The sequence below is a fragment of the Bacillus rossius genome, chromosome 1, assembly GCF_032445375.1.
Source record: "Bacillus rossius redtenbacheri isolate Brsri chromosome 1, Brsri_v3, whole genome shotgun sequence".
NCBI lineage: Eukaryota > Metazoa > Arthropoda > Insecta > Phasmatodea > Bacillidae > Bacillus > Bacillus rossius.
In genome coordinates, this window is record NC_086330.1 from 260798341 (window position 1) to 260826116 (window position 27776).

At 39.0% G+C, this 27776-nt stretch overlaps 1 protein-coding gene across 1 annotated transcript in view; it reads right to left on the reverse strand.

Annotated features, from left to right (window-relative positions):
* The window catches only part of LOC134527520 (probable chitinase 10), a 186454-nt gene that overhangs the window by 14630 nt on the left and 144048 nt on the right, over positions 1-27776 (reverse strand). The window contains exons 6-11 of the mRNA XM_063360255.1: positions 25663-25786; positions 24746-25055; positions 23272-23510; positions 10801-10991; positions 9354-9571; positions 2456-2610 (exon numbers count right to left, since the gene is read on the reverse strand). Of these exons, the coding sequence (XP_063216325.1) occupies positions 2456-2610; positions 9354-9571; positions 10801-10991; positions 23272-23510; positions 24746-25055; positions 25663-25786 (1237 nt within the window). The remainder of the gene's footprint in view (positions 1-2455; positions 2611-9353; positions 9572-10800; positions 10992-23271; positions 23511-24745; positions 25056-25662; positions 25787-27776) is intronic.

The following is a 27776-nucleotide window of genomic DNA, read 5'->3' on the forward strand; positions in this document are numbered from 1 at the left end:
AATTACTTGTGTAAATCAGTATTGTTAAACAGTGTTATATGAGTATTGTTTAGCTGTATAGCTAAATATTTTTTGCTGGTATAATGCTTTTCACGCTTTAGTTTGACGGGGTAATTATTTGTCACATATTATTATTTGAAAAACTAAGTCACACACCGTATACTATAATTATGAGCCCCCGAGCATGTAAATATGTTAAGTCCAACTAAGAACATGCTAGTTAAAAAAAGAGTTTAAACAAATCCCGTGCGTGGAATAGGTATTGTTTTAATTTTCACTTTGTGGCAATATGATTATAATGCAAGAATTACTGCGAGGAAGGTCAGTGCCGTTTAGTTTTCGCGTCGCGAAGTGTTGAACATGTTGTCATTCATTCATTCGACGGCAGAACATTATCAATGCCTATGAATACATTGTAGTATGTCTATGTAGCCTATTGGCAGAATCTGTTGCACTATAACTTATTTATAAGGTGACATTTTTCAGAATAACAGAACCAGTCTAAAAAAATGCTCGATCAAATCTTATCTATATATAATATAAAATTATACTAAAAATTAATTTATTATAATCAATCCTATCTTTGATATTTACTTAAAAAAATTCTTTATGGTTTGAGTGTTTCAACAGTGAGTAATATTAATTGTTAATTAATCAATATTGGTTAATCAATAATTATTAATATCCTGACTTGTTATTTTGAAGTGCGTTATTATTTGGATAATGCATGCTTATTTATTTATTTCTATTTAAAACAAATTAATAATAATTACAAAAAGTTAGGATTCATGAATCCTTAAAAAAGTAATGAAAGCCAAAATTTCAGCGCTGTGTATCTTATTAAATTGTATAAATGTTTTTGCTGAGCAATACTAAGTAATATTACAAATTTAGTTGAGAAAAATATTTATTGAAGTTCAGTTACTTTTTAAAATGTATAGATTTTAGAAACAAGTCCTTAAATTAAATTAACTACAATAAAAAAAATCAACAGAGCGTGTGAGGTTGAGTATTAAGGGGAGAGGGGAATCCAGAGACGCCATATTGGTTTCAAAATTTATTATTGGAAAGTGGCCTTCATGAAAGCAGAAGATCACTCATTAAGTGAATAACTGCTTTAACATAGTGTTTATTACCAATACTATTACTTTGGCAGTTATTGAAAAAAGATGTTACGTACTACTAAAATGGCTTCACAGGGCAAGTTATTTGTAGGAGCCATCTTGGATGTCGCAATACTTTAAGCCTTTCTGTACATACAAACTTTAAACGTAATAAGCCTTAAAGTAGACTGTAGGCTTTGTCTACTAGGCTATCTAGGCTAAATAAGTTTAGCCACGTCCCTCTGCGTTGCAGTAGACATCTGCAGCGCCGAGAACCAATCGAGAGCTGGAAGCGGTGGGGTTCTAAAGACACTTGTCTGGAGTCTTCTTGTTGTGCCCAACCATAAGAGGCATGCTATTGGCTCAAGTATCAGTCATTCAGTGGAGGTCTCTCCTGCCATTGGTTTCTGTATTAGCCAGTCATGTATGACCTCGTCTCATTCCGATTTGGACCATGTGTGGCTTCTCTCCTCTTGTTTTCTTATGTTCGTTTTTCTTCCAGAAATACATTTCATGTTTTACTCAGCTTATAGCTATTTTATATATAGATGGTTTCAGGGTGTTAAAATATTTCTTTGGTTTTTCTCTGACTCTCTTCTTCCTGTGATTCTCTGTGTTCGGCGTGGTTTCAAATGCGTAGATATCCTTATCCATGATTTCCACAGGGGTACACTTTATTTTATCTGCCCGATTATTGTTCGCAAAATCACAATGCAACATGCAAGTGTAAGTCAGTGTGTGTGTGTCTGCTGTTTTCCAGCGTGGGGAAGCAAAGAACTGCCCCTTTAGAGCATTGTTATTATAACATAGTGACAAATGTGTCTTGAATGCATTAATTTCATTAAATAAATTCATTTGCTAACGTACAATTATTTTGCAAATTTATACAATAAAAATAAATGGCATAAATAGTGCAATGGTTAGTCTTGCGCATGCAGATCTTAATCGGAAAAACCATTAAGACATACATTTTCATTTCTTGGTTATAAATTAAGTAAGATACCGCTACTTATTTAACATTGCACAGAAGCCACATATTAATAGAACGAATACTTTATTACCTGCATAACATGCACGTAAGAATGAACTATTATTAATTTAAGTACGCTGATGATTTTACAATATTTTTAGGATTAAAATTTCTTACTGTGCAATTAAACTTTAATGTGCCATATAATGATTTAGCATGAGCTTGTAAAGGAAAAGGTAAGGAGGAGTATCCAATATATTACTCACCGGTTTTGAAAAAGAAATCAGTATTAAAGACCGAATAAAAATGCGTGTGACAGACTATTTGTGTAACACACTCATAAATGTAATAGCAATAACATGATGCTGGAAAACAAGTTCACCTCGGGTACTCCCAGTCCACATCCAGGCCGTTGAACTTGTATTCGCGGAGCAGCTCTATGGCGTCGTACACGAACTGGTTCATCCTGAACACGTTCGAGGTCAGCTCCTTGAAGGGGGTGGAGCCAAAGGCCCAGCCGCCAATGGCAAGAAGTACCTGGAAGTTAACAGTTAAATAATTAGTGCACCTGTACCTGTACAGAGCTTTCACGAAGTTGCCAATATGTAATTTGCCGAATACTTTACATTCTTAGATGTTTTTAATTGCAATATTAATTATATATAATAATTTAATAAGCAACAAATTGAATTAAAATTTTCTTTTGAATAAGTTATGCACAAAAGAAAAAAATTCTGTAGATACTATACAAATATTCATATGGAAACTAGTTACAAGAAATATTTTGTAACACTACAAGAAAGATATCGTAACATGGCTATGGAAATTTTTCTATATATGAATACGTTTTTCGAGATATTACTAAGTATTTCTTAGGAAAATTGGTGCATAATTTTATTTCATAATTGATGTTTCATTCAAGCATATTTTTTTTAAGCCATGGAAAAGATAATCTAATATTAAAGTTTGACATTATTTTGTTGTATCGTGCTTATTATGTGCGCAGTGAATACTGGAAAGCTATTCAGGAAACGGTTTACAAATAACTGAAACTATTGGAGGTACTGGGACAACACAACCTTACCAAAAATTGACAACAGAAATAAAAAAAAACAACAGGAATCTTAGTGTTTCCTGATGTGTTACAGATATGATTTAAGTGTATTCTATTGGATTCTGTTGGGTTATGTTGTAAACACAATGGTTTTATTGGGTTTCAGTGGTTTCTGTGAGGAAATTGGCTCACAAACGAAAAAAATATCGATGTATTCTATTGGTTTCTGTTGTCAAAGCAAACTTTATTAAATTGTTTTGATTGTATTTTTTTTTAACTAATTTTGAACAGAATCTGTTGGGTTTTGATGTTTTCTGTTGTGAAACAGAATGTTAGTTTCAATTGGTTTTAGTGTTTTCCATTGTATCTGTTAGATTTTGTTGGTTTCTGTTGTCGAAAAAGTCCGTTGATCTGTTGTTTTTTGTGTTTACTATTGGTTTTTGGTGGTTTCTGTTGTGTGTCATTATATTAGTTTATGTTGTATTTGAGTTTTTTCAATTGCATTTTATTATTTTTTGTGGTTTTAATGCAAGGCATTATTTGGAGTCTATTATTTTAAAGTGTTTTTCATTGTATTTTGTTGATTTATGTTATTTTCTGTACTAAGGTATATTATTGATTTATGATGTTCTCTAGTGTTTTTGATTGTATTCTGTTGGTTTATGATGTTTTCAGTTGTAAGGAATTGTATTGGTTTCGGTTGTTTTCCAGTGTTTTTGATTGTATTCTGTTGTATTTGTGTTATAAGTCACTCTGTTGGAGTCTGTTGTTTTATAGCGTTTACCACTGTTTTTTTTTTTTTGTTATTTTCTGTGGTTTTTGTTGTAGGGATTTCTGTCCTTCGATAATTTTTTTAGAGTCCTCTATTTTAAACTGTTATATTTAGAACATTCTGTTGCAAAAACGATTCAAATCCTTACTAATATTATAAATGCGAAAGTAACTCTGTCTGTCTGTCTGTCTGTTTGTTACCTTTTCCCGGCTGAACGGCTGAACGGATCGTAATGAAATTTGGCAAGGAGATAGATTATATCCTGGGGATGTACATAGGCATACTTTTGTCTAAAAAAATTTTTTTAACGGGTTAAAAAAATATATCTTAATTTTATGTAACGTGTGTCATAGATATACACACTGTTAGTGTCATTCCTCTATGTCTGCCGAGCAATAGCTTTCAAGCCATTACGTTACGTTTTGCTATTGTAAGGAACTAAGTAGAGAGTAAGAAAAAAATAAATATCTTGACAGATTGTAGTGTCGCCATATTTGTTTCAATTTTCAATACCGTTTTTGTATATTACAATTTAAATTATTTTTTTACAGTACCTACTTATAACTTATTTGCAAGGAGTTTGGTTTAGTGTTTATAATTTATCTTCTGAGCGTCAAGATATTATATTTATCAATTATGTAATATATTGTTGAAAAATTTGAATTTTACTATTTAATGTAGGTAGATTTTTTTTTATTAATTAGAATAGTTACGTGTAATTGCCATCTTCCTTTATTTCATATTAAACATTATGTTTCGTTGAGTGTGAGATAATTTTCTTTATGTATGTTTTAATTTCATTTATTTTCTTATATATATATATATATATATATATATACATATATATTCTTACCTACCTACTTCTATTAAATTTCAGGTGGATGTTAACATTGTCATTCCAGTTGAATGATTTTTTTTGACAAATTAGTTGTTATTTATACTTTTTGTTTCATTTTGGACTATGTTTTTTTTTTTTTACCTAATTCAAAGATTTGTGGTGTGTACAGGGAGTGATATCTCTATTAATTTCTACACTCCTTTGGATAAGCGGAATATGGCCACCACAGTTTCACATATCAACAAATCCTACAAATGTTTTAAACATTATGACAAATAAAAAATAGTTTCACAAACATCCTTAGTTTTTTTTTTTTGGTGTGTATAGTTTGAAGTTTAATATTATGTGTGTACGTAAATGCTTAAACATAGAGTTATTTATTAATTTATTTAGAAAATTATTCATAGGTAGGTAATAAGTTTTCCTTTATATCTCTTTCGATTTGGAGTGTTTACGAGCCATTCGGGGTCCTCAACATCACACACCCCCCCCCCCCCCCCCCCGCAGTTTGTTAAAGCCCCAAAATTTCGAAAGTTTAAAATTTTTAAAAAATCTTTCTCTTTCGATTTTAAGCGTTTTCGAGCCATTCAGGGTCCTAGAACCCCCCGCCCCCCTCTGGGAAAAAGCCCCAAAATTTCGATAATTTTAGAAATTTCAAATATCTATTCTTTCGAGATGGAGTGTTCCGAAACATTCGAGGTCTTGAACCTCCACCCCCCCCCCCCCCCCTCTCTTTTCTCAAAAGTGAAAGCCACAAAATTTCGAAAAATTGGAGAAAATTGTATTAAAATTAAGTCATTACGAACTAAAGTGTCCGGGGCATGGTGGAACTTTTACCCAAAGTCGACTTCGCACCCAATTTTGTGGGAGGGGGGGGGGGGGGGAGTGCAAAACTCCAAAATTACGAAAAATTTGAAAAATTTCTTAAATTTAAGTATACTTTTTTACTATTTGGAGTGTTTCCGAGCCATTCGGGGTCCTCAAACTACCCTCCCCCCACAAGGAGTCAAAGACCCAATAATAAAAAAATTTCCCAAACTATCGAAAACCTTTTCTCTTTCGGTTTGGAGTGTTTACGAGCCATTCGGGGTCTTCAACATCACCCCCCCCCCCCCCCTTCCCAGGTGACAAAGCCCCAAAATTTAGAAAATTTCAAAAATCATTCTCTTTCGATTATTAGTGTTTCCCTGCCATTCAGGGTCCTCAAAATAACCCCTCCCCCTCTGGGGACAAAGCCCCAAAATCGCGAAAATTTCAGGAATTTAAAATATCATTTCTTTCGAGATGGAGTGTTCCGAACCATTCGAGTTCCTGAACCTCCACCCCCCCCCCCCCCCCTCCCTTTTCACAAAAGTGAAAGCCACAAAATTTCGAAAAATTGGAGGAAATTGTATTAAAATTAAGTCATTACTAACTAAAGTGTCCGGGGGATGGCGGAACGTTTACCCAAAGACGAGTTCTCCAACACATTTGTGGTAAGGGGATTGGGGGAATGCAAAACCCCAAAATTTCGAAAAATTTCTTAAATTTAATTATACTTTTTTTACTATTCGGAGTGTTTACGAGCCATTCGGGGTCCTCAAACTACCCTCCCCCTACAGGGAGTCAAAGACCCAATAATTAAAAAAATTCCCAAAATTTCCAAAAACCTATTCTTTTTCGATTTGGAGTGTTTACGAGTCATTTGGGGTCCTCAACATCACCCGCCCCCCCCCCCTCAGGGGTCAAAAACCCAAAATTTAAAAAATTTCAAATATAATTCTTTCGATTATTATTGTTTCCCAGCCATTCAGGGTCCTCAAAATCACCCCTCCCCCTCTGGGGACAAAGCCCCAAAATTTCGACAATTTCAGGAATTTCAAATATTTCTTTCGAGATGGAGTGTTCCAAACCATTCGAGGTCCTGAACATCCACTTTTCGCAAAAGTGAAAGCCCCAAAATTTCGAAATATAAGAATATATATAATTGGATTTTGGTATTTATGACGTCGATAAACTCTTACACCGTTTGACCGATCGCCATGAAAGTTGGCACATCGAAGTGTTTTTATCATCCATTTTTTTTGTAACTCGCCGCTAGATGGCGCTGTAGCGCATCAACATCTAAACCTTTCAACCGATCGCCATGGGTAAACAGAAAATCATAGGTCACAGATACACAAACAGTAATAATGTGTCATTTCTTAATGTCCAACACACTGGACATATCGCTATCCATTTTGCTGTAACTCGCGGACAATATATCACCCGGTGTTCAGCCCGGGCAAAGCCGGGTACTGCAGCTAGTTTTCTATATTTTTATAGTATTTTTTATTGCATTCAGTGGGGTTTTAATAGTTTCTGTCGTACGAATTGCTGTTGAGTTATCTAATTTTTTCTTGGGATTCATTGGATTATAATAGCTTATCTTAACGATTTCTACATTACCTAATAATAAGCTAAGACAAAACCAAAATTTCTGCTAAACAACAGAAACACGAAAAACTTATTAAATTTATGTCAAAAAACTTTTAAGTATACAAAACATAGAAAAACACAAGAAAAACTCTAAAAACAATTCAAACAACCAAACCTAAAATATATAAACTAAACTCAGTAGAAACCCCGATATTATTATAAACCCATGGAATTCAATCAAATAAACTAACGCAGTTTTAATGCGTTTGTTGCGTGTTGAGTCCCTGAGTTCTTGCATTTCTTACCAAGTGTACACACCCAGCCATACTCTACGTGCATCAACAACCACTAAGTCTGCGGTGATTCCAACAAGAACATGCACATGAATGATTAACGTAAACAAGTTGTAACCAGACTTGTGATGATATAGACTGGTTATTGTATTTTTCGCGTATGTACATCATTAGCTCACGATGTGTCAATATAACTGTTGAAATCAGTGAATGTAAACTATGCCATGTGCTTTATTTTACAAGTGGAGATACAACAGCCACGAGCTTATGTTAAAGTTTTTAGATGGGTAAAGTTGTACTTTTAGTATTAATAGAGGTAGACATTTTTTGAGTAAATTATTTCGATACGAGCTGCGTGTTAACACACTATAGCATCGCCTATGTTTCGTGATTGGTTAAGATTCTCTCAGGTACACGCCCACTGTCGGCAGACAAATCACGGGGATTTTAGGTGTAAGATCACGCGTTATAAATGGCCCGGCCAAATTAGGCAATGGCTTCCGTAGCTGACGGCCACCAATCACAAGGAAGAATCTGCTGGTGAAGGCATAGTTTATTGCAGTCTAATGAGCGTCAAGATAGTTTCGCGGAATACACCCGCCCCTAATATTAATGTTCTAGCCTTGAAATAAGATGCAGAGCCTTTTATTTAAACTGAGACATGGAACGTGCTATGAAGTTGTAGAAAATGACACGCTAACTGATCCGATACAAATTTTTTTTTGACAGTTAAATATTATCCTCAGTTTCTTGGATTTATGTACTATGAAAAACAAACGTGGTAATAAATAATAGCGAGAAATAGGGGATGGAATGTTTGTTGATGACACAATAAACAATGTAAAATACGCAAACTTGCCCTTTAGATTTTTTAATTTCTGTAACTGTGACCCAAATTAATTTTAAGGTTTCCACTCCCGGATGGAAAAGTTGGTTTATCTGTGTTAAAGCTAGAGTCACGAATGTTTCGTGGATTGAGGATGCATTGTGTAGCAACGATTATTGAAGCACATATGCATCTGCTTCGCGATGAAGGTTGGACCTCAGTGCCTTTACACGCCCTTGACGACCCTGAGCCAGTCGTAAACAAGGAGGGGAAGTGTGTAATCCCGTGCAACCCGTCAAAATATGTGAGATGTGTCCTTGCAATCAACCAATGACTTGCGCGTGTAAGCTGTGTTGTAGACACTATCACTACCAAGCTTATTTGCCTATAGGTATGCCAAATACAGTGTCATGACGGACGTTGCTGGTGCATTGCTAAGCTAAGTACCTAAGCACTTACATGTCTAAGTGTTAATGGAGTTAATGTCTTATTCTTCAAATTAGTGCATATAAATATTCTCTGCATGTAAGTATCACATCATGTGTAGTAATGAAAAGAAAAGTATGAATATGAGAGTACAATTTGTAAAAAAAAAAAAAAAAAAAAAAAAAAAAAGGCACATTGCACTGCTTAAAAAAACTTATGTTAGAAAGTTGTATGATCAAATTGTAAGCCCAAACGTATAAGTCAATAATCGGTCCATATATACCTAATAAAAGTATCGTCGTGCCAAGGACGTAAGGATTTAGGGAGGGAGTGAGTGTGTACAATATTTGTATGTTAAAATTTAAGTCAAACTGGGAACGACTTCCCAATCCCCTTTTAAATTTTTTTACCAAGACATTGTTTCTGTAATTATGTTTAACACTAATGTATTGTTGACAGTATTGTTACACGATGTACTCACTTCATGATACCATTTTTTACGATTCTTTCTTTGAGAGTTCCTTTCAAGCTATTAACTAATAATCTGGCAATAGGCATTTATACTGTTAACCCGAGAGCAGACACCTACTCCATATACTAATACCTCCATGCTCTGTGCTATGCCAGGCAGAGCTAACTTCTCGTGCTGTGACCAGACAGCAAGGCAAGCGCACCTGAAGGTTAGGGTTCTTCTCGCGGAGAGCCACCACCCTGTTGTACATCTCTATGTCCTTGTCGTCTCCGGGCGCCAGCTTGTGCTCCTTCAGCGTGGCGAAGGCGTAGATGACGTGCGTGCAGAGGGACGAGTCCACGTCCTCGGGGGTGAACTTGCCAGCTCCTGGCCTCTTCTGCGACCAGCTGGTCATGTAGCACAACACCTGGGGCGGGCGCGCTGCAAGCACACAGTGATCTCTCGTCACAACCTCCACACCCTTCCTGCGAGCCTGATACCTCCAGCTGGTCATGTAGCACAACATCTGGGGCGGGCACGCTGCAAGCACACAGTGATCTCTCGTCACAACCTCCACACCCTTCCTGCGAGCCTGATACCTCCAGCTGGTCATGTAGCACAACACCTGGGGCGGGCGCGCTGCAAGCACACAGTGATCTCTCGTCACAACCTCCACACCCTTCCTGCGAGCCTGATACCTCCAGCTGGTCATGTAGCACAACATCTGGGGCGGGCACGCTGCAAGCACACAGTGATCTCTCGTCACAACCTCCACACCCTTCCTGCGAGCCTGATACCTCCAGCTGGTCATGTAGCACAACATCTGGGGCGGGCACGCTGCAAGCACACAGTGATCTCTCGTCACAACCTCCACACCCTTCCTGCGAGCCTGATACCTCCAGCTGGTCATGTAGCACAACACCTGGGGCGGGCGCGCTGCAAGCACACAGTGATCTCTCGTCACAACCTCCACACCCTTCCTGCGAGCCTGATACCTCCAGCTGGTCATGTAGCACAACATCTGGGGCGGGCGCGCTGCAAGCACACAGTGGTCACAACCTCCACACCCTTCCTGCGAGCCTGATACCTCCAGCTGGTCATGTAGCACAGCATCTGGGGCGCATGACTCTCTCTCGTCACAACCTGCACAACCTTGCTGCCACCTGCAAGCACCTGCGTGAGAGTGACATCATTCATTCATTACCACTGGATATTCCACTGCGGGTTACAAGCATTTGATGCATATTAAATAAACTCCTGTTTTCATGGGTAAGATTTTCTCATATAACGTAATTGAGTTACAAATTGTAAAATAAATCATTTTTGAAGTTCACAGGGCTTTTAATTTAAATATGTATCAGTTTTCTATATAAACAATTAATTCACCTGGATGTGTTACTGTGAACGACCTAACATTTGGCTATTCGCGCTGTAACCCACTAGAAACCACTGAAACTAAATTTATGTAGAGATAACAAAAAATTAACTACTTCATATTTTTAATTTAAATTTAATTTTAATGAATTTTGAAAGATATGAGACATATATTAAAATATAATTTTAATGAAGCTGTTATATATCAGAATTTCTGACTTGCCATTACACTGGGAGGTACCCCATGCCCCCCGAGGTCGTGACCAGTGTCGACAGGGCCGGGGGCGATGTCTCACCTCGGGGGTCCACGAGCGCCTGCGAGGAGGCCGCCGTCTTGCTGGAGGGCCGCACCCTCTTGAGCACCTCGCTCACGGAGATCTTGATGGGCGCCGGCTTGGTGCTCGCCTCCACCACGATGGTGTTGGCCACCTTGCTCCAGTCCACGTCCTTGGCGTTCTTGCCGCGCGAGATGCCCCTCAGCTCCTCCCTGCAACACCGGCCACAGTCACTCTCCCCTCGCGTCACCTGGCCCCGAACTGCTGCTTCACTGCGCTTTGGGAACCAGTTGCCAAGACGTACTACAATTAAGATATTGCAACTTCCTACAACACATGACTGTGGTTTTTTTTTGTGTATAGATGAACTACGTTTTTCGAGTTACTACTGAGTAGTTCTTACAAAAATTGGCCCATATTTTAATTTATGTTTCATTAAAGCATATTATTTTTCAAACCATGGAAAATATAGTCTTTTTTAATAATAAGACATTGTTTTATGTTATTATGCTTATTAACGTGCGAAGTTAGTACTGCAAATATACTCATGGAACGGTATACAAATAACTTTAACTATTGGAGCTACTGGGACAATACAAAGCATATATGCCCGGTTAAGAATTCAAACCAGTATTACCGCGAACACTATTTTGTAGTGATACAATATGTAAATGCACTAATTGACAATCATCTGTTATTTTACATGAATATTTCTGTTCCATTTACAAAAATATATATTTACAGTGTAATGGTACTACTTCTGAGAACTGTCAGATTTCAGGAAGGTACATGACCCCGACCTTAGTCAGATACATTTCGGAAATAGGAGGCCAAGGTGGTGGAGTGGATGCCGACCTCAGCAGCGCAGTCGGACCCACGCATTCTCTCGGTTCGAGGGGTTCTGGGTTCGTATCCCACATAAGGCATGGGTGTAAAATTTTAACCGTAAAATTTGGTCAAAACACGTCAAAGTCAACGAACCTGTCAAATTATCAATAATAAATATTTTTAAAAAAGTGGTTAGATCACTCGCTTTCCACCAAGGCGATGCGGGGTCTTTTCTGGGTGGAGTCGTGCCTGGAATTCTTTCGCAAGCGGGAAACGTGGTGGATGTTGCCTCGAGTCAGTGGGTTTTCTCGGGGTTCTCCCAAATATACACATAATTTCACCTCTCAACGTCTCTGTCTCTAATGACCTTGATGTCGCCGAAAATTAAAGTCTGAATTAGTTAATTATTTTTATTACTTCGCGTTAATACATAACCCGGCCTTATGCGACATGTTCCACTATGATCTATCAGTAAAACTGCTTCTTTGAGACAGACATGTTTTAATCTTTTACCAGAGCTCACTGGAAACAATACTGGTGTTTGTGTGTCCTCGTGACTAGTATTTGATCGCTGGACATTCAGTACCAGAACCGTAGAGCCGCTGAGGGACAGTAAGGGTCCGGAGACCGAAAAATTCAAGGAATATTAGATAAATCCTCGGCCTTAGCTTGTGTATGTGTAAGGTTTTTAAAATAAAATAGACCTGCATTTTGTGCTCTGTCCCTCCCTTAATATATTTCTGGATTCGCCCTTCGAGATTAGTTGTAATTGTGGTGCCTTGGCAAAACAAACATAAAAGAACATCGGGATGTGTTTACAAGAAAGCAGTAACTAAACGTAGGACTATAAACGTGTGATTAGTGACCTGCAAACACAAGTTATTTTTGGAGAAAAAATATAAATTAAGTTTTTTATTAAAAATTCAATTTATAATACATTTTTAGTTTTAAAATCACATAATAAGAATTCAATTAGAATATATCAACTCTATAATAATTGGTATTATTTAATTTCTCAATTTATAGTATGTTTTAATGCTATACATATAGTTCTTAACTAAATAAAATTCTTTAATATTAAATAATGTAATAAATACTTATTAATACTTAGAGTATAGATCACTATCATGTAAATATTATCTAATATAATAAGAATCTAATATATTATAGCTAAATAATAAAATTAGGTTTGATCAAATATATTGATATCATTAATTAAATATTAATTAAAATAAATATTTAAATAATTTGTAGTAATATGTAACTTTAATTATCTATATAATAATAAAACATTATTAATATAAAATTATCTCTCTTTTTGTGACGAAGTATTTAATATATATTTTGGTATCAATGACTATTGGCGATGGGGCACAGGTTATCTGACGTGTTTGTAAAAGACCAGAAGCTATGAAAAAAACTTTTGACTGAATCATGTGCAACCCGGAGTGAAAGATGCGTTTGGCAGCAACCAAGGAACAACTGACGACTACTTGATAATGTCCATCTTTGTGGAGCTTAAATTCACACTAGAAAATAACGCCAATATTTCACATTTACATTCATGATCAGTAGTATAGTTTGGCCGGAACTGGCGCAGGGTCCTGGGGCGAGGAGCGAGGAGCTGCACGCTCGAAAAAATGTCACGTTCCGGCCACCATATTGGATGGGCGTAACGGGACACAGCGTAACGGGACAAGCATGACATTGACCTTTGACCCTCAAAATTCGCCAAAATTGGGCAAAAATTGCCCAAAATTCCACAAAATTCGTCAAAATTTACATTTCTGTGAAAAAAATTCCGCCAAAAATTCTCAAAAAATTCCACAATTTAAAAATCAGGATTTCGAAAATCCTCAAAAGTCGTTTTGTCCTAGAAAGAACCCAAATTCCTAAAAGCGGCTTAAAACTCCTAAGAGCTAGCCGCTCTAAGCCGCAGAGGTCATGACCTTGAAAATTAGGATGCCATGACAGCCATTTTGAATGATGACGTCACCGTTGCATTTTTCGTTACGGCCGCCATCTTTAAAATCTTGATTTATTATCCGATTTTAATGAATTTTTTTTTAAAATTTATAAAAAAATTCAATTAATAAAAATTTAATAAAAAATATTTAAAAATCATACATTAACGACACGGAACTCGGAGTCCTCAGTTCGAACCCGACGAGCGCAAAAAAAAAAATAAAAATGGCGACCGATCCTTCCCCCCGTGGTGACTTTTGGCAGACTGACTCCCACCACTTTTTTTCAAAGCATATATATCGTCACCTAGTATGACATCATGTCCGCCATCTTGTCTTCGTTGCTGGAGACCACCATCTTGTTTTCGTCGGCGAGAGTGCACTGACGCCATGTTAGTTTAGTTCTTATCCGCTAGAGTGCAGTAATCATTTATTACTGTAACACCCGCCATCTTGAAATTTAGCCGCCATCTTGAAAATCCGTAATTATTTAGCTAGAAATTCGGGAAAAGTTCTTAAATTCATTAAATAAATCACTCATTAACTTACATATCGATTCGATCCGCTCCTGTCCTTGGTTCGATACCCGATCGATACAAAACAACTTTAATTAAAAAAATACTAAAAAAAGTGTTAGGTTTGAGAAACTAAAAACACCACAAGTTCTTTTAAAAAAAATTTTATTACATAAATTCAATACACTACTACAAGTACAAAAAAAAACACTGACAAATTACCAAAGCCTTTTGGATACCTCGATTCAAACAGTCTTCTTGTTGTATGGTACTACAATTGTGTATTACATAATCCCGTAATTTCAAGTTTTTGATCTTCTCACAGTACGTACAGTCGGGTGATGGAACACCGATGGATGCTCCTTCCTTCATCAATGCCACTGGAACTGTTGACAACCATTGTAACACTGCTGACATGCTAACTTCTGAAGCCTTTGAGGTCTGCTCTGCAGAAGATGTTGCACGCGTCGAAATCTCCTACTGTGCTGAGAGAGCAGGTGTAGCTGTAGACATCGTTGTCATCGTGCTCTGCACTGATGATGGTAGACCTTCGATCCAGGTTGGTATATATAGTGGTAATGATGCCATCGAGTTCTCAAGAATAGCTAGATACCGGTCTATTATGTTATACAAGTCTAACTATCCGATCCGTTCATTACCGCAGCCAGAGACGGACTGAAGTCCATATCACCAGGGTCTCACTTATATAGACTCATCAGTCGGTACAACACATGAGTCAAAACAAGATCCATGTTCATTATACTTCTCGGAGCATTTTTTATAATGAAGATGTAAGCTATCAAGACGTGAAATTAGTTTTTTGCACTTATTGCACTGAAACAGTATTCTTTGAACATTATTCTGACAACTGCTTCTTTCATGTCTGCGAGCATTTGAGGTGATAGTAAATGATGCGTCACAGTATTTGCACTGACGCAATGTATGCTCTTCATTAGTTGAAGAATCCATTGCCGACGATGAAACTTCGGATGATGGTGGTATCACATCTGTTGAAATCTCTTCCAATGTTGACGCCGTCGTTGCCAACGGGATCTGCACCTTCTCCATCGTAGCTGTCGTCAAGGTTCCCGTAGACGATGGTACAACGTCCGAGTTCGACGTTAAAGACGGTAAAGATGCCATCGAGGTCTCAAGAACAGCTAATTGACACGACTTATGCACCAGAAGAAACAAACTAGGTGATCCTTACACCGCCGACGTCAGTAACAAACTGAGTGTCCTGCTGTCTAGGACTCGCTTATATACATGCACCGTATGGAATAATACGCTAGACAAATCAAGAACCATTTACAATAATACTAAAGTCAAATCTACAAATTAAAAAGAGGATCATTTGATCGAAAAAAATATCGATCTCTCCGATATACGCCAGGCTCCAAGAGCTACAATTCACGTCATCAGATCCATCTACATTTTGCTCCTATGCTTCAATTGACCATTAGCTGCAAGTGCTCCAACAGCTCCATCAGCTTCAACACGTAATGTACGCAATGTACGCGCAATACATGCAATTTACACGCAATAAATGTAATGATTACACAGTACACACAGGAAACGGAACGTACACACAGTACACACAGGAAACGGAACGTACACACAGTACACACAGGAAACGGAACGTACACACAGTACACACAGGAAACGGAACGTACACACAGTACACACACAGGAAACGGAACGTACACACAGTACACACACAGGAAACGGAACGTACACACAGTACACACAGGAAACGGAACGTACACACAGTACACACACAGGAAACGGAACGTACACACAGTACACACAGGAAACGGAACGTACACACAGTACACACACAGGAAACGGAACGTACACACAGTACACACAGGAAACGGAACGTACACACAGTACACACAGGAAACGGAACGTACACACAGTACACACAGGAAACTGAACGTACACACAGGAAACTAAACGTACACACAGTACACACAGGAAACTAAAAGTACACACAGTACACACAGGAAACGGAACGTACACACAGTACACACAGTAAACGGAACGTACACACAGTACACACAGAAAACGGAACGTACACACAGTGCACACAGAAAACGGAACGTACACACAGTGCACACAGGAAACTGAACGTACACACAGTACACACAGGAAACGGAACGTACACACAGTACACACAGGAAACGGAACGTACACACAGTACACACAGGAAACGGAACATACACACAGTACACACAGGAAACGGAACGTACACACAGTACACACAGGAAACGGAACGTACACACAGTACACACAGGAAACGTAATGATCACACATACAGTAGCGGAAACACACACAGGCTTAGTTGGAAATCAGAATACAAAAAATAAAAACATTAAATTTTTACTTTCAATATTTTATTACTTCTCAACATTACACAAATACAAGTAAAAGAAGCCATTATTGTATGTAGCCAGCTTTCCTCAGTTCTTTGAGTATGAAGGATATTTCTTTGATGCACGGATAGTTTCCTGCACAAAGCGAGCCATGTAGAAGTCTTAGCCGGTCAACCAATATGTTTGGATCTTTCCATGATGTGTAATCAATCTCTTCTACCACCATCTTACTTGCTTGTTTATTATAAATACTTTTAATATCACAATCATCCCAGTGATCATAATAAGCATTATCAGATTTATTTATTATAACACGACGTTTCCATCGTTTCGGTCTCAGGACATCGCCACATTCTTCGATCTTGTCAGCTCTAGGTGCTTCATCACAGTCTATGCCTTTGTCAACAGCCTCAGAGTCACTGTAACAATCACTGTAGAAGACATCCTCTTCACCCAGATTACCGTATGAATTCGCTATCGATGATGTCGAAGTGTCTTCATCGTCTTTATGCTTCCTTTTTAGGAGTCCATCATTTTTACAAAGAATGGAGGATCTACTGAATATAGGCTTGAATGTATTCTCACTTTTCACGGTGTTGATACTTCCATTAGTTTCAGTCTTCCCGAAGCCATTAGCATCCTTCAATTTATGTTCTTCCTCACGATCGGGTGAGCTAATACCATCACGCTCAGGACAAGGAAAATTATTGTCATAATGCAGATCACTCTTTTTTAGTCTAGTGGATCCATAGGTGTCCTCTATGCCGTAAGTAGTCTTGACTTTACATGTTCTACCATGTCTTTTTAAGCTGTCAATTCGTGTTAACAACCTGCTACAACGATTACAGCTTAACATGTTGCGTAGTGGGTTTCTAGCACAATCATTCTTCTCATGACGTCTAGCATTCCTTCTCATGACAAAATCCTTGCCACAGTATCTACAGCGGCTTCCTTCCGATTCAGCTATAGATAACAAACCACGATCCATGGTAGCTTCTGTGACTAATGTTAGATACAAACTGTCAGTTTTCTCCAATTGGAACCATTTCTTAAATAGAGTTTTTGAAATATTTCATCAGCGAGAGTTAAGTTATCTAATGCAAAGCAAATTGATGCAAGTAGTTCCGGCTGTCGTCAACAGATGGCACCACGTGTTGCTTGCAGGTAAATAATATATATATTTCATTAATGTGGGATGCGGAACGCTCACTATCGATCGCAAAGGGAGGTTGGCTTCGATAGTATCCAAGGAGAAAAAAGTTCGTCCTTCCTGCTAGTGCTTCTCAGATTTCTCACGGTCCGCAATCTTGGATTGTGACGTCACGGCGGCCATATTGGATGGTTGTGACCTTGACCTTTGACCTTGACCTTTGACCGAAACCGCAGGAATGATCGCAAGCACACGGATTAACATTCAAAATATTGATAAGAATAATCAGGAGCACACGGAGAAAACCGCCACAAGTTTTCTTTGATATCATTAAAATACAAAAAAATAAAAATTAATAAAAAATAAAAAAAACGAAAAAAATTCAAACATTCTGCTAGCTTGTGAACTTCTCATTGTTGAGCAAAGATAGAGTTCTGGTACAAGCCAGAATGTTTGAATTTTTTTCGTTTTTTTTTATTTTTTATTAATTTTTATTTTTTTGTATTTTAATGATATCAAAGAAAACTTGTGGCGGTTTTCTCCGTGTGCTCCTGATTATTCTTATCAATATTTTGATGGTTTTCTCTGTGTGCTCCTGATTATTCTTATCAATATTTTGAATGTTAATCCGTGTGCTTGCGATCATTCCTGCGGTTTCGGTCAAAGGTCAAGGTCAAAGGTCAAGGTCACAACCATCCAATATGGCCGCCGTGACGTCACAATCCAAGATTGCGGACCGTGAGAAATCTGAGAAGCACTAGCAGGAAGGACGAACTTTTTTCTCCTTGGATACTATCGAAGCCAACCTCCCTTTGCGATCGATAGTGAGCGTTCCGCATCCCACATTAATGAAATATATATATTATTTACCTGCAAGCAACACGTGGTGCCATCTGTTGACGACAGCCGGAACTACTTGCATTAATTTGCTTTGCATTAGATAACTTAACTCTCGCTGATGAAATATTTCAAAAACTCTATTTAAGAAATGGTTCCAATTGGAGAAAACTGACAGTTTGTATCTAACATTAGTCACAGAAGCTACCATGGATCGTGGTTTGTTATCTATAGCTGAATCGGAAGGAAGCCGCTGTAGATACTGTGGCAAGGATTTTGTCATGAGAAGGAATGCTAGACGTCATGAGAAGAATGATTGTGCTAGAAACCCACTACGCAACATGTTAAGCTGTAATCGTTGTAGCAGGTTGTTAACACGAATTGACAGCTTAAAAAGACATGGTAGAACATGTAAAGTCAAGACTACTTACGGCATAGAGGACACCTATGGATCCACTAGACTAAAAAAGAGTGATCTGCATTATGACAATAATTTTCCTTGTCCTGAGCGTGATGGTATTAGCTCACCCGATCGTGAGGAAGAACATAAATTGAAGGATGCTAATGGCTTCGGGAAGACTGAAACTAATGGAAGTATCAACACCGTGAAAAGTGAGAATACATTCAAGCCTATATTCAGTAGATCCTCCATTCTTTGTAAAAATGATGGACTCCTAAAAAGGAAGCATAAAGACGATGAAGACACTTCGACATCATCGATAGCGAATTCATACGGTAATCTGGGTGAAGAGGATGTCTTCTACAGTGATTGTTACAGTGACTCTGAGGCTGTTGACAAAGGCATAGACTGTGATGAAGCACCTAGAGCTGACAAGATCGAAGAATGTGGCGATGTCCTGAGACCGAAACGATGGAAACGTCGTGTTATAATAAATAAATCTGATAATGCTTATTATGATCACTGGGATGATTGTGATATTAAAAGTATTTATAATAAACAAGCAAGTAAGATGGTGGTAGAAGAGATTGATTACACATCATGGAAAGATCCAAACATATTGGTTGACCGGCTAAGACTTCTACATGGCTCGCTTTGTGCAGGAAACTATCCGTGCATCAAAGAAATATCCTTCATACTCAAAGAACTGAGGAAAGCTGGCTACATACAATAATGGCTTCTTTTACTTGTATTTGTGTAATGTTGAGAAGTAATAAAATATTGAAAGTAAAAATTTAATGTTTTTATTTTTTGTATTCTGATTTCCAACTAAGCCTGTGTGTGTTTCCGCTACTGTATGTGTGATCATTACGTTTCCTGTGTGTACTGTGTGTACGTTCCGTTTCCTGTGTGTACTGTGTGTACGTTCCGTTTCCTGTGTGTACTGTGTGTATGTTCCGTTTCCTGTGTGTACTGTGTGTACGTTCCGTTTCCTGTGTGTACTGTGTGTACGTTCCGTTTCCTGTGTGTACTGTGTGTACGTTCAGTTTCCTGTGTGCACTGTGTGTACGTTCCGTTTTCTGTGTGCACTGTGTGTACGTTCCGTTTTCTGTGTGTACTGTGTGTACGTTCCGTTTACTGTGTGTACTGTGTGTACGTTCCGTTTCCTGTGTGTACTTTTAGTTTCCTGTGTGTACTGTGTGTACGTTTAGTTTCCTGTGTGTACGTTCAGTTTCCTGTGTGTACTGTGTGTACGTTCCGTTTCCTGTGTGTACTGTGTGTACGTTCCGTTTCCTGTGTGTACTGTGTGTACGTTCCGTTTCCTGTGTGTGTACTGTGTGTACGTTCCGTTTCCTGTGTGTACTGTGTGTACGTTCCGTTTCCTGTGTGTGTACTGTGTGTACGTTCCGTTTCCTGTGTGTACTGTGTGTACGTTCCGTTTCCTGTGTGTGTACTGTGTGTACGTTCCGTTTCCTGTGTGTGTACTGTGTGTACGTTCCGTTTCCTGTGTGTACTGTGTGTACGTTCCGTTTCCTGTGTGTACTGTGTGTACGTTCCGTTTCCTGTGTGTACTGTGTGTACGTTCCGTTTCCTGTGTGTACTGTGTAATCATTACATTTATTGCGTGTAAATTGCATGTATTGCGCGTACATTGCGTACATTACGTGTTGAAGCTGATGGAGCTGTTGGAGCACTTGCAGCTAATGGTCAATTGAAGCATAGGAGCAAAATGTAGATGGATCTGATGACGTGAATTGTAGCTCTTGGAGCCTGGCGTATATCGGAGAGATCGATATTTTTTTCGATCAAATGATCCTCTTTTTAATTTGTAGATTTGACTTTAGTATTATTGTAAATGGTTCTTGATTTGACTAGCGTATTATTCCATACGGTGCATGTATATAAGCGAGTCCTAGACAGCAGGACACTCAGTTTGTTACTGACGTCGGCGGTGTAAGGATCACCTAGTTTGTTTCTTCTGGTGCATAAGTCGTGTCAATTAGCTGTTCTTGAGACCTCGATGGCATCTTTACCGTCTTTAACGTCGAACTCGGACGTTGTACCATCGTCTACGGGAACCTTGACGACAGCTACGATGGAGAAGGTGCAGATCCCGTTGGCAACGACGGCGTCAACATTGGAAGAGATTTCAACAGATGTGATACCACCATCATCCGAAGTTTCATCGTCGGCAATGGATTCTTCAACTAATGAAGAGCATACATTGCGTCAGTGCAAATACTGTGACGCATCATTTACTATCACCTCAAATGCTCGCAGACATGAAAGAAGCAGTTGTCAGAATAATGTTCAAAGAATACTGTTTCAGTGCAATAAGTGCAAAAAACTAATTTCACGTCTTGATAGCTTACATCTTCATTATAAAAAATGCTCCGAGAAGTATAATGAACATGGATCTTGTTTTGACTCATGTGTTGTACCGACTGATGAGTCTATATAAGTGAGACCCTGGTGATATGGACTTCAGTCCGTCTCTGGCTGCGGTAATGAACGGATCGGATAGTTAGACTTGTATAACATAATAGACCGGTATCTAGCTATTCTTGAGAACTCGATGGCATCATTACCACTATATATACCAACCTGGATCGAAGGTCTACCATCATCAGTGCAGAGCACGATGACAACGATGTCTACAGCTACACCTGCTCTCTCAGCACAGTAGGAGATTTCGACGCGTGCAACATCTTCTGCAGAGCAGACCTCAAAGGCTTCAGAAGTTAGCATGTCAGCAGTGTTACAATGGTTGTCAACAGTTCCAGTGGCATTGATGAAGGAAGGAGCATCCATCGGTGTTCCATCACCCGACTGTACGTACTGTGAGAAGATCAAAAACTTGAAATTAAGGGATTATGTAATACACAATTGTAGTACCATACAACAAGAAGACTGTTTGAATCGAGGTATCCAAAAGGCTTTGGTAATTTGTCAGTGTTTTTTTTTGTACTTGTAGTAGTGTATTGAATTTATGTAATAAAATTTTTTTTAAAAGAACTTGTGGTGTTTTTAGTTTCTCAAACCTAACACTTTTTTTAGTATTTTTTTAATTAAAGTTGTTTTGTATCGATCGGGTATCGAACCAAGGACAGGAGCGGATCGAATCGATATGTAAGTTAATGAGTGATTTATTTAATGAATTTAAGAACTTTTCCCGAATTTCTAGCTAAATAATTACGGATTTTCAAGATGGCGGCTAAATTTCAAGATGGCGGGTGTTACAGTAATAAATGATTACTGCACTCTAGCGGATAAGAACTAAACTAACATGGCGTCAGTGCACTCTCGCCGACGAAAACAAGATGGTGGTCTCCAGCAACGAAGACAAGATGGCGGACATGATGTCATACTAGGTGACGATATATATGCTTTGAAAAAAAGTGGTGGGAGTCAGTCTGCCAAAAGTCACCACGGGGGGAAGGATCGGTCGCCATTTTTATTTTTTTTTTTTGCGCTCGTCGGGTTCGAACTGAGGACTCCGAGTTCCGTGTCGTTAATGTATGATTTTTAAATATTTTTTATTAAATTTTTATTAATTGAATTTTTTTATAAATTTTAAAAAAAATTTCATTAAAATCGGATAATAAATCAAGATTTTAAAGATGGCGGACGTAACGAAAAATGCAACGGTGACGTCATCATTCAAAATGGCTGTCATGGCATCCTAATTTTCAAGGTCATGACCTCTGCGGCTTAGAGCGGCTAGCTCTTAGGAGTTTTAAGCCGCTTTTAGGAATTTGGGTTCTTTCTAGGACAAAACGACTTTTGAGGATTTTCGAAATCCTGATTTTTAAATTGTGGAATTTTTTGAGAATTTTTGGCGGAATTTTTTTCACAGAAATGTAAATTTTGACGAATTTTGTGGAATTTTGGGCAATTTTTGCCCAATTTTGGCGAATTTTGAGGGTCAAAGGTCAATGTCATGCTTGTCCCGTTACGCTGTGTCCCGTTACGCCCATCCAATATGGTGGCCGGAACGTGACATTTTTTCGAGCGTGCAGCTCATCGCTCCTCGCCCCTGGACCCTGCGCCAGTTCCGGCCAAACTATACTACTATGATCCGTACACAGAACATACCAAGACATACTACGTATCAGTTCTTAGTTGCAGCAACAGTGTGTGGAAGCAAATGCGTCATGAATGACCAGGCCTCATAAGGCTCATCTTGCATACTTCCGCCAATCACAAGGAAGAAACCGTTGGCGCGGACAGATGTACCTTCATTTTGGGGCTAAAAGGTGTATTAGCGTTCATTTCGGTGTTACATGTTGTATTGACATGTTTTACGGTGTTAGTTAGGTTCATCGCAATTCGCCATGTGATCTTGTCCCTGCTTATATCCCAGCTGCGGCTCCAACAGAAGGCGCAGAAGGCGCAGAAGGCGCAGAAGGCGCAGAAGGCTCACCTCATGGCGCCGATGAGCGGGTACTTGACCCCGCCGCCGCACACGGAGCCGGTGAAGTCGTCCATGTCCACAGTCCACACCATCGCCCCGCCGAAGCCGTTCTCCTTGAGCCAGCGCATCTTGTGGCGAATGGATCGCTCGTCGTCGAAGCCCACCCACTGGTCGCCCTGCACGGCGTACGGCACCTTCATCTCGTCGTCCCAGATGTACGAGGCTCCGTTCTTCAGCATCTCGCATATCTGCGGCACGGGGACACGCCGTGTACCCTCTGCGTGTTGCTGGGACAACAGGTGCAAGAAATCACCGGCACATTTCAGCAACAGCGAGTGCACGAAGTCGATCTCGCTCACGAGCCCAAGCTGCGCTAGCTTCCTAGCGGCTACTAAGAAATTTAGACAGACCGAATTTTAATTAAGATTTTTAGCTAAGTTTTTTTAGCTCTGGACAGTGATCTTACCAAGGACCACAATTAATAAAATATTATTTTATATTAATAAGTACTTTTTTGTTGAGTTTTCGAATTTTATCAGGGACAACACTGAGAAAAATGATCAGAGGAAGGACAACAGAGGAGTCTGCAGTAGATGGTTTACAACAAAGAAGTTACCAAAGTTCAATACCAGTGACAGAATTATCTGTGTGATGTAGGAACAGTTGCATGGCACCAACAACCCATCATATAACGGTCCCAATATTATGAGCTTAAATATTATACCACAGCTAGCCACATAGTTTCAGTATTAAAATGTTTGCCCTATAAATTATAAAACCTTGCTTTTGGTATTTATTGAAGTCAACATTCACAGCCTTGGGTAATTATTGTGAAAGTTGCATTTTCCTGCATTAAATAATCAATTATCTCCTCAAGGCATGTACAGACTGAATCATGTTGGTAAATAACAGAATTTAAAATGTTAGAAAAGGCAATACAAATATAACTTAACCTTCCCAAGCTGAAAATCAACAAAATGCTTAAAAATAATATTATATAGAAATATTGAAAAAGCTAAGATGGCATAGACTAATTGCTCTTAATGGTTGAGACTTGAGAGAGGAGCTCAAAGTAGTCGCTGTGTGATAGGATCTCCAGTACCACATACTATGGGATTGAAGAAATCACACATGTGCTTTAATTCCATGACTGGACTACATTTATCTTGGCACTCGCTGGTTTATATTGCGCCAGATATGTGCAACTCGGCGTAGATGACCCAATGTTGTTATCAAGTCGAGTGACTGTCTTATGTTTAGAACAGTTTAGTAGAGAATAGAGCGGAAAGAACCAGTGAAATATTAGTAGCTCTATTCATGAGTCCTACTAGTGTGGAAGTACTTTTACAAGAACATGTGACCAGGCCAGGGTTTTAAAAATCTATGATTAGGCCAAAGGGTGTCCGAGAGGTTAAGACTCTGGGTAAGTGTGAGTAAATGTGTCAATGGAAAATCCAAATTTCGCGATGCCAAGTTGACCGACCTCGTAGTAGGCGAGGAATCCTCCCTCCTTGGTGAAGTCGCCGGCCTTGCCTCCCCCGCTGGCGGGAGCGTTGACCCTGAAGTTGTCGGGGTTGGACAGCGTGAAGGTGCGGCCGTAGGTGGGCATGCCGATGACCAGCTTGTCTTTGGGCGCGCCCATCTTCACCCACATGTTGGCGGCGTGGTCCACGCTGAGCTGCTTGCGCCACTCCGAGTCGGAGGAGGGCGCGTACAGCGGCGCGTTGTGGCCCGTCTCGCGCTCCCACTTGCCGTGGAAGTCGTACGCCATCAGGTTGATGAAGTCCAGGTAGCTGCGACCCACGACATGGCTCACAACGCAATACATCAAGCACCCCATCAAGATTTTCCACAAAGATAACTATAAAATTACGTTGGACTCAATAATCCCCGAATAATTCGAATGTTTGACAGAGTTTGATATTGAAACCAATCCCTGCCAACTACTAGCCACATAAATGTGACCCATCAAATCATATAAAATGTTTTAATAGTTTGCTTCTTGAGTAAAAGTAACGAAAATAAAGACCTTAAAACCAATGAACTTATACTTTTTTCCACCCCTCTCTTTAATTCATTTGTTGATATGCATGTGAGTGGACTGAAGTATTTTACGAACAATGCTGTTAACAGAGTCTTGGCTTCCAGGCTAAGGGCACATATTTAAATTTACTGTTTCATATTTTACTGTAGCTCCAGGAAGGTTTTGTTCTTCCTTTTCGTCCAAAGGAAAAATACATGTCCCCATATTAAAGATTGTATTAGGTTTGGCATCTATTATTCGGTTCTGGAAAGATAACTTCTTCCCAGCGAGCACACGTGGCAGGTTGTGCCAGCGAAGGTGGTCCTGGGCGTAGAAGACTGGGCAGAAGGCTTGGGGAGCGGCTGCATGGCGGTTACCTGGCGACGGCCGGCACGTCGTAGCCGCCGCGCACGTTGTCGGGACCCACCGGCACGGCCGCCGACAGCAGCAGCCGCGGCTTCTTCACCTCCTGCGCCTCGGCCTCGAAGGCCTCCCTCAGCTCTGCGACAAGCACACCCCGCCGTCAGTGCAACACATCTCCCAGGTTCACAAGGTCGTGATCTCCCAAGCAAGGATCCTTTGCTTGCCTTCAACACTGCTTCGTGCACAACACTGTCACTAAACAATACATGTAACAAGTCACTATTGATTTAGACTGAGATTGTGATCTCCCAAGAAAGGATAGATGGCCTGACCTCACGGCTGCTCGAGGTTTACTGTTGCCGCTGCTCTCCACACACAGTGGCGCTGCGGAATGCTTATGTACTTGAGTCATTAGTATTATTATTATTAGTGAACCTGCAAAATTCGCGTTCTTATTTGGCGTCAGACTAGAGTGCAAATGTATGTTCTCGAGTGGCATCGACTAGATTATTCACACGTTTGTGGAGTCTTACTTAGTCGTAGAAAATATCGTAAAGTTTGCGTGTCTCTGCACACATCGACTATCACTCCCGATGAGTTCCATTTACTGAGAACTCCAAGAGATAATTTACATTATTGTTGTTATTTACTTGGGGCAGTAGAGACTACTTTTTTTTAAATCAGAAATTAAAGATAACCTTGTTAAGCTAAAACGATATTGGAATATTTAATTATTAGAGAAAAATTATTCTGGTGATAAAAAGCTAAAAATATCTTTCTGTCGGCTGAGCTTGATAAACGGTAAGCAGTGTTACGGCGGCAGAGAGGTTCCCTCTTAGATAAAATTACATTTGAGTTCTTCACCACAGCCTACTAAAAATAATAATAATAATTTGTGTTTGAAAAAAATGGAACTTGATAAATCGCATAATAAATTTAAATGTTAGAAATAATGTTGGTTGAGCTATATGACGATGTTATTTTTTTTGGAAGAGGGGTGAAGAGCTAAATAAAATTTACTTAAAATCTAGCATTTACGAAACATGACACATAGGTACCCGCTTATATTTTATCCATACTATTTTTTTTATTAACCACTCACAAGCGAAGATCGGTCATCTTAGATATTCATATATTTAATACGGTAAAATTTAATTAAACCACAAATATTTTGCAATTTCACGGATTTACTGGGTAGCAACGTAGACTTGAAGCACATATTTATCTGTTTTACGTCAAAGTAGATGAGTACTCTAAAAGGCCTGATTATAAAAAGACAGTTTCAGACTTGGCAAGAGTAAAATGAATTCGCTAAATAAACGTGATACCTTTTTCTTCTTCTTATAACTGAAGAAACTTAAAGTATGATCTTCTCCATTTCACGTTACCTTAAGAGCTGTTAAAACATCAACCCCTTTTAGGCCTACTTTCTGTTTTTCATGCATATGTGTAGGGCCATGTATTTTTCGCGAAATGATATCGAGACCAGGTGAGAGTTCATGATTGGTTGAGTTTACCTCAGGTACATGATTTTTGTTTGTACTCGAGTCATAGCCATTCGGGCCATAAGGCAACTGCTTCACTCGCAGACGGTCAACAATCACAAGGAAGATAACCTTATTGCAGTCTGGTAATCTTTAGATTTTATCGCGAAAAATACGTGGCCCTAAATATGTCTCGCTTATGTGTGTATGTAGGCCTACAGTCAGCCTACCGATGATATTTCATGTGTGAATATTGCCATCGCTGATAAAATTATCTTGTTTGTAATATTAAATACATATTGTTTATAAAATAAATGTAGGAATACTAATTGAGTATCGGCCCATCAAAACATTTTGAAAGAGGGATGGGATAGGCGCCCTCTTTTCCTCACGGATAGTCTCTGTTCACTTGGCCTACTCGTAGAGTCACATAAAGCGACTCGTGCGCTACATAAGCGTGCTGCCAATGTGCGAATGCACGTTTGAACATCGTTTGCACGTTTGTTCCACGCAATTGTGATGCTGAAATGTAAACAAAGCAGTCCAATAATACATCACTTTATTAACCTCTGAATGGCATATTATTTTATTAATGTGGTACTTTTTTAATTTTTTTCCAAGCAACTTCAGGTACAAGTGTGTGT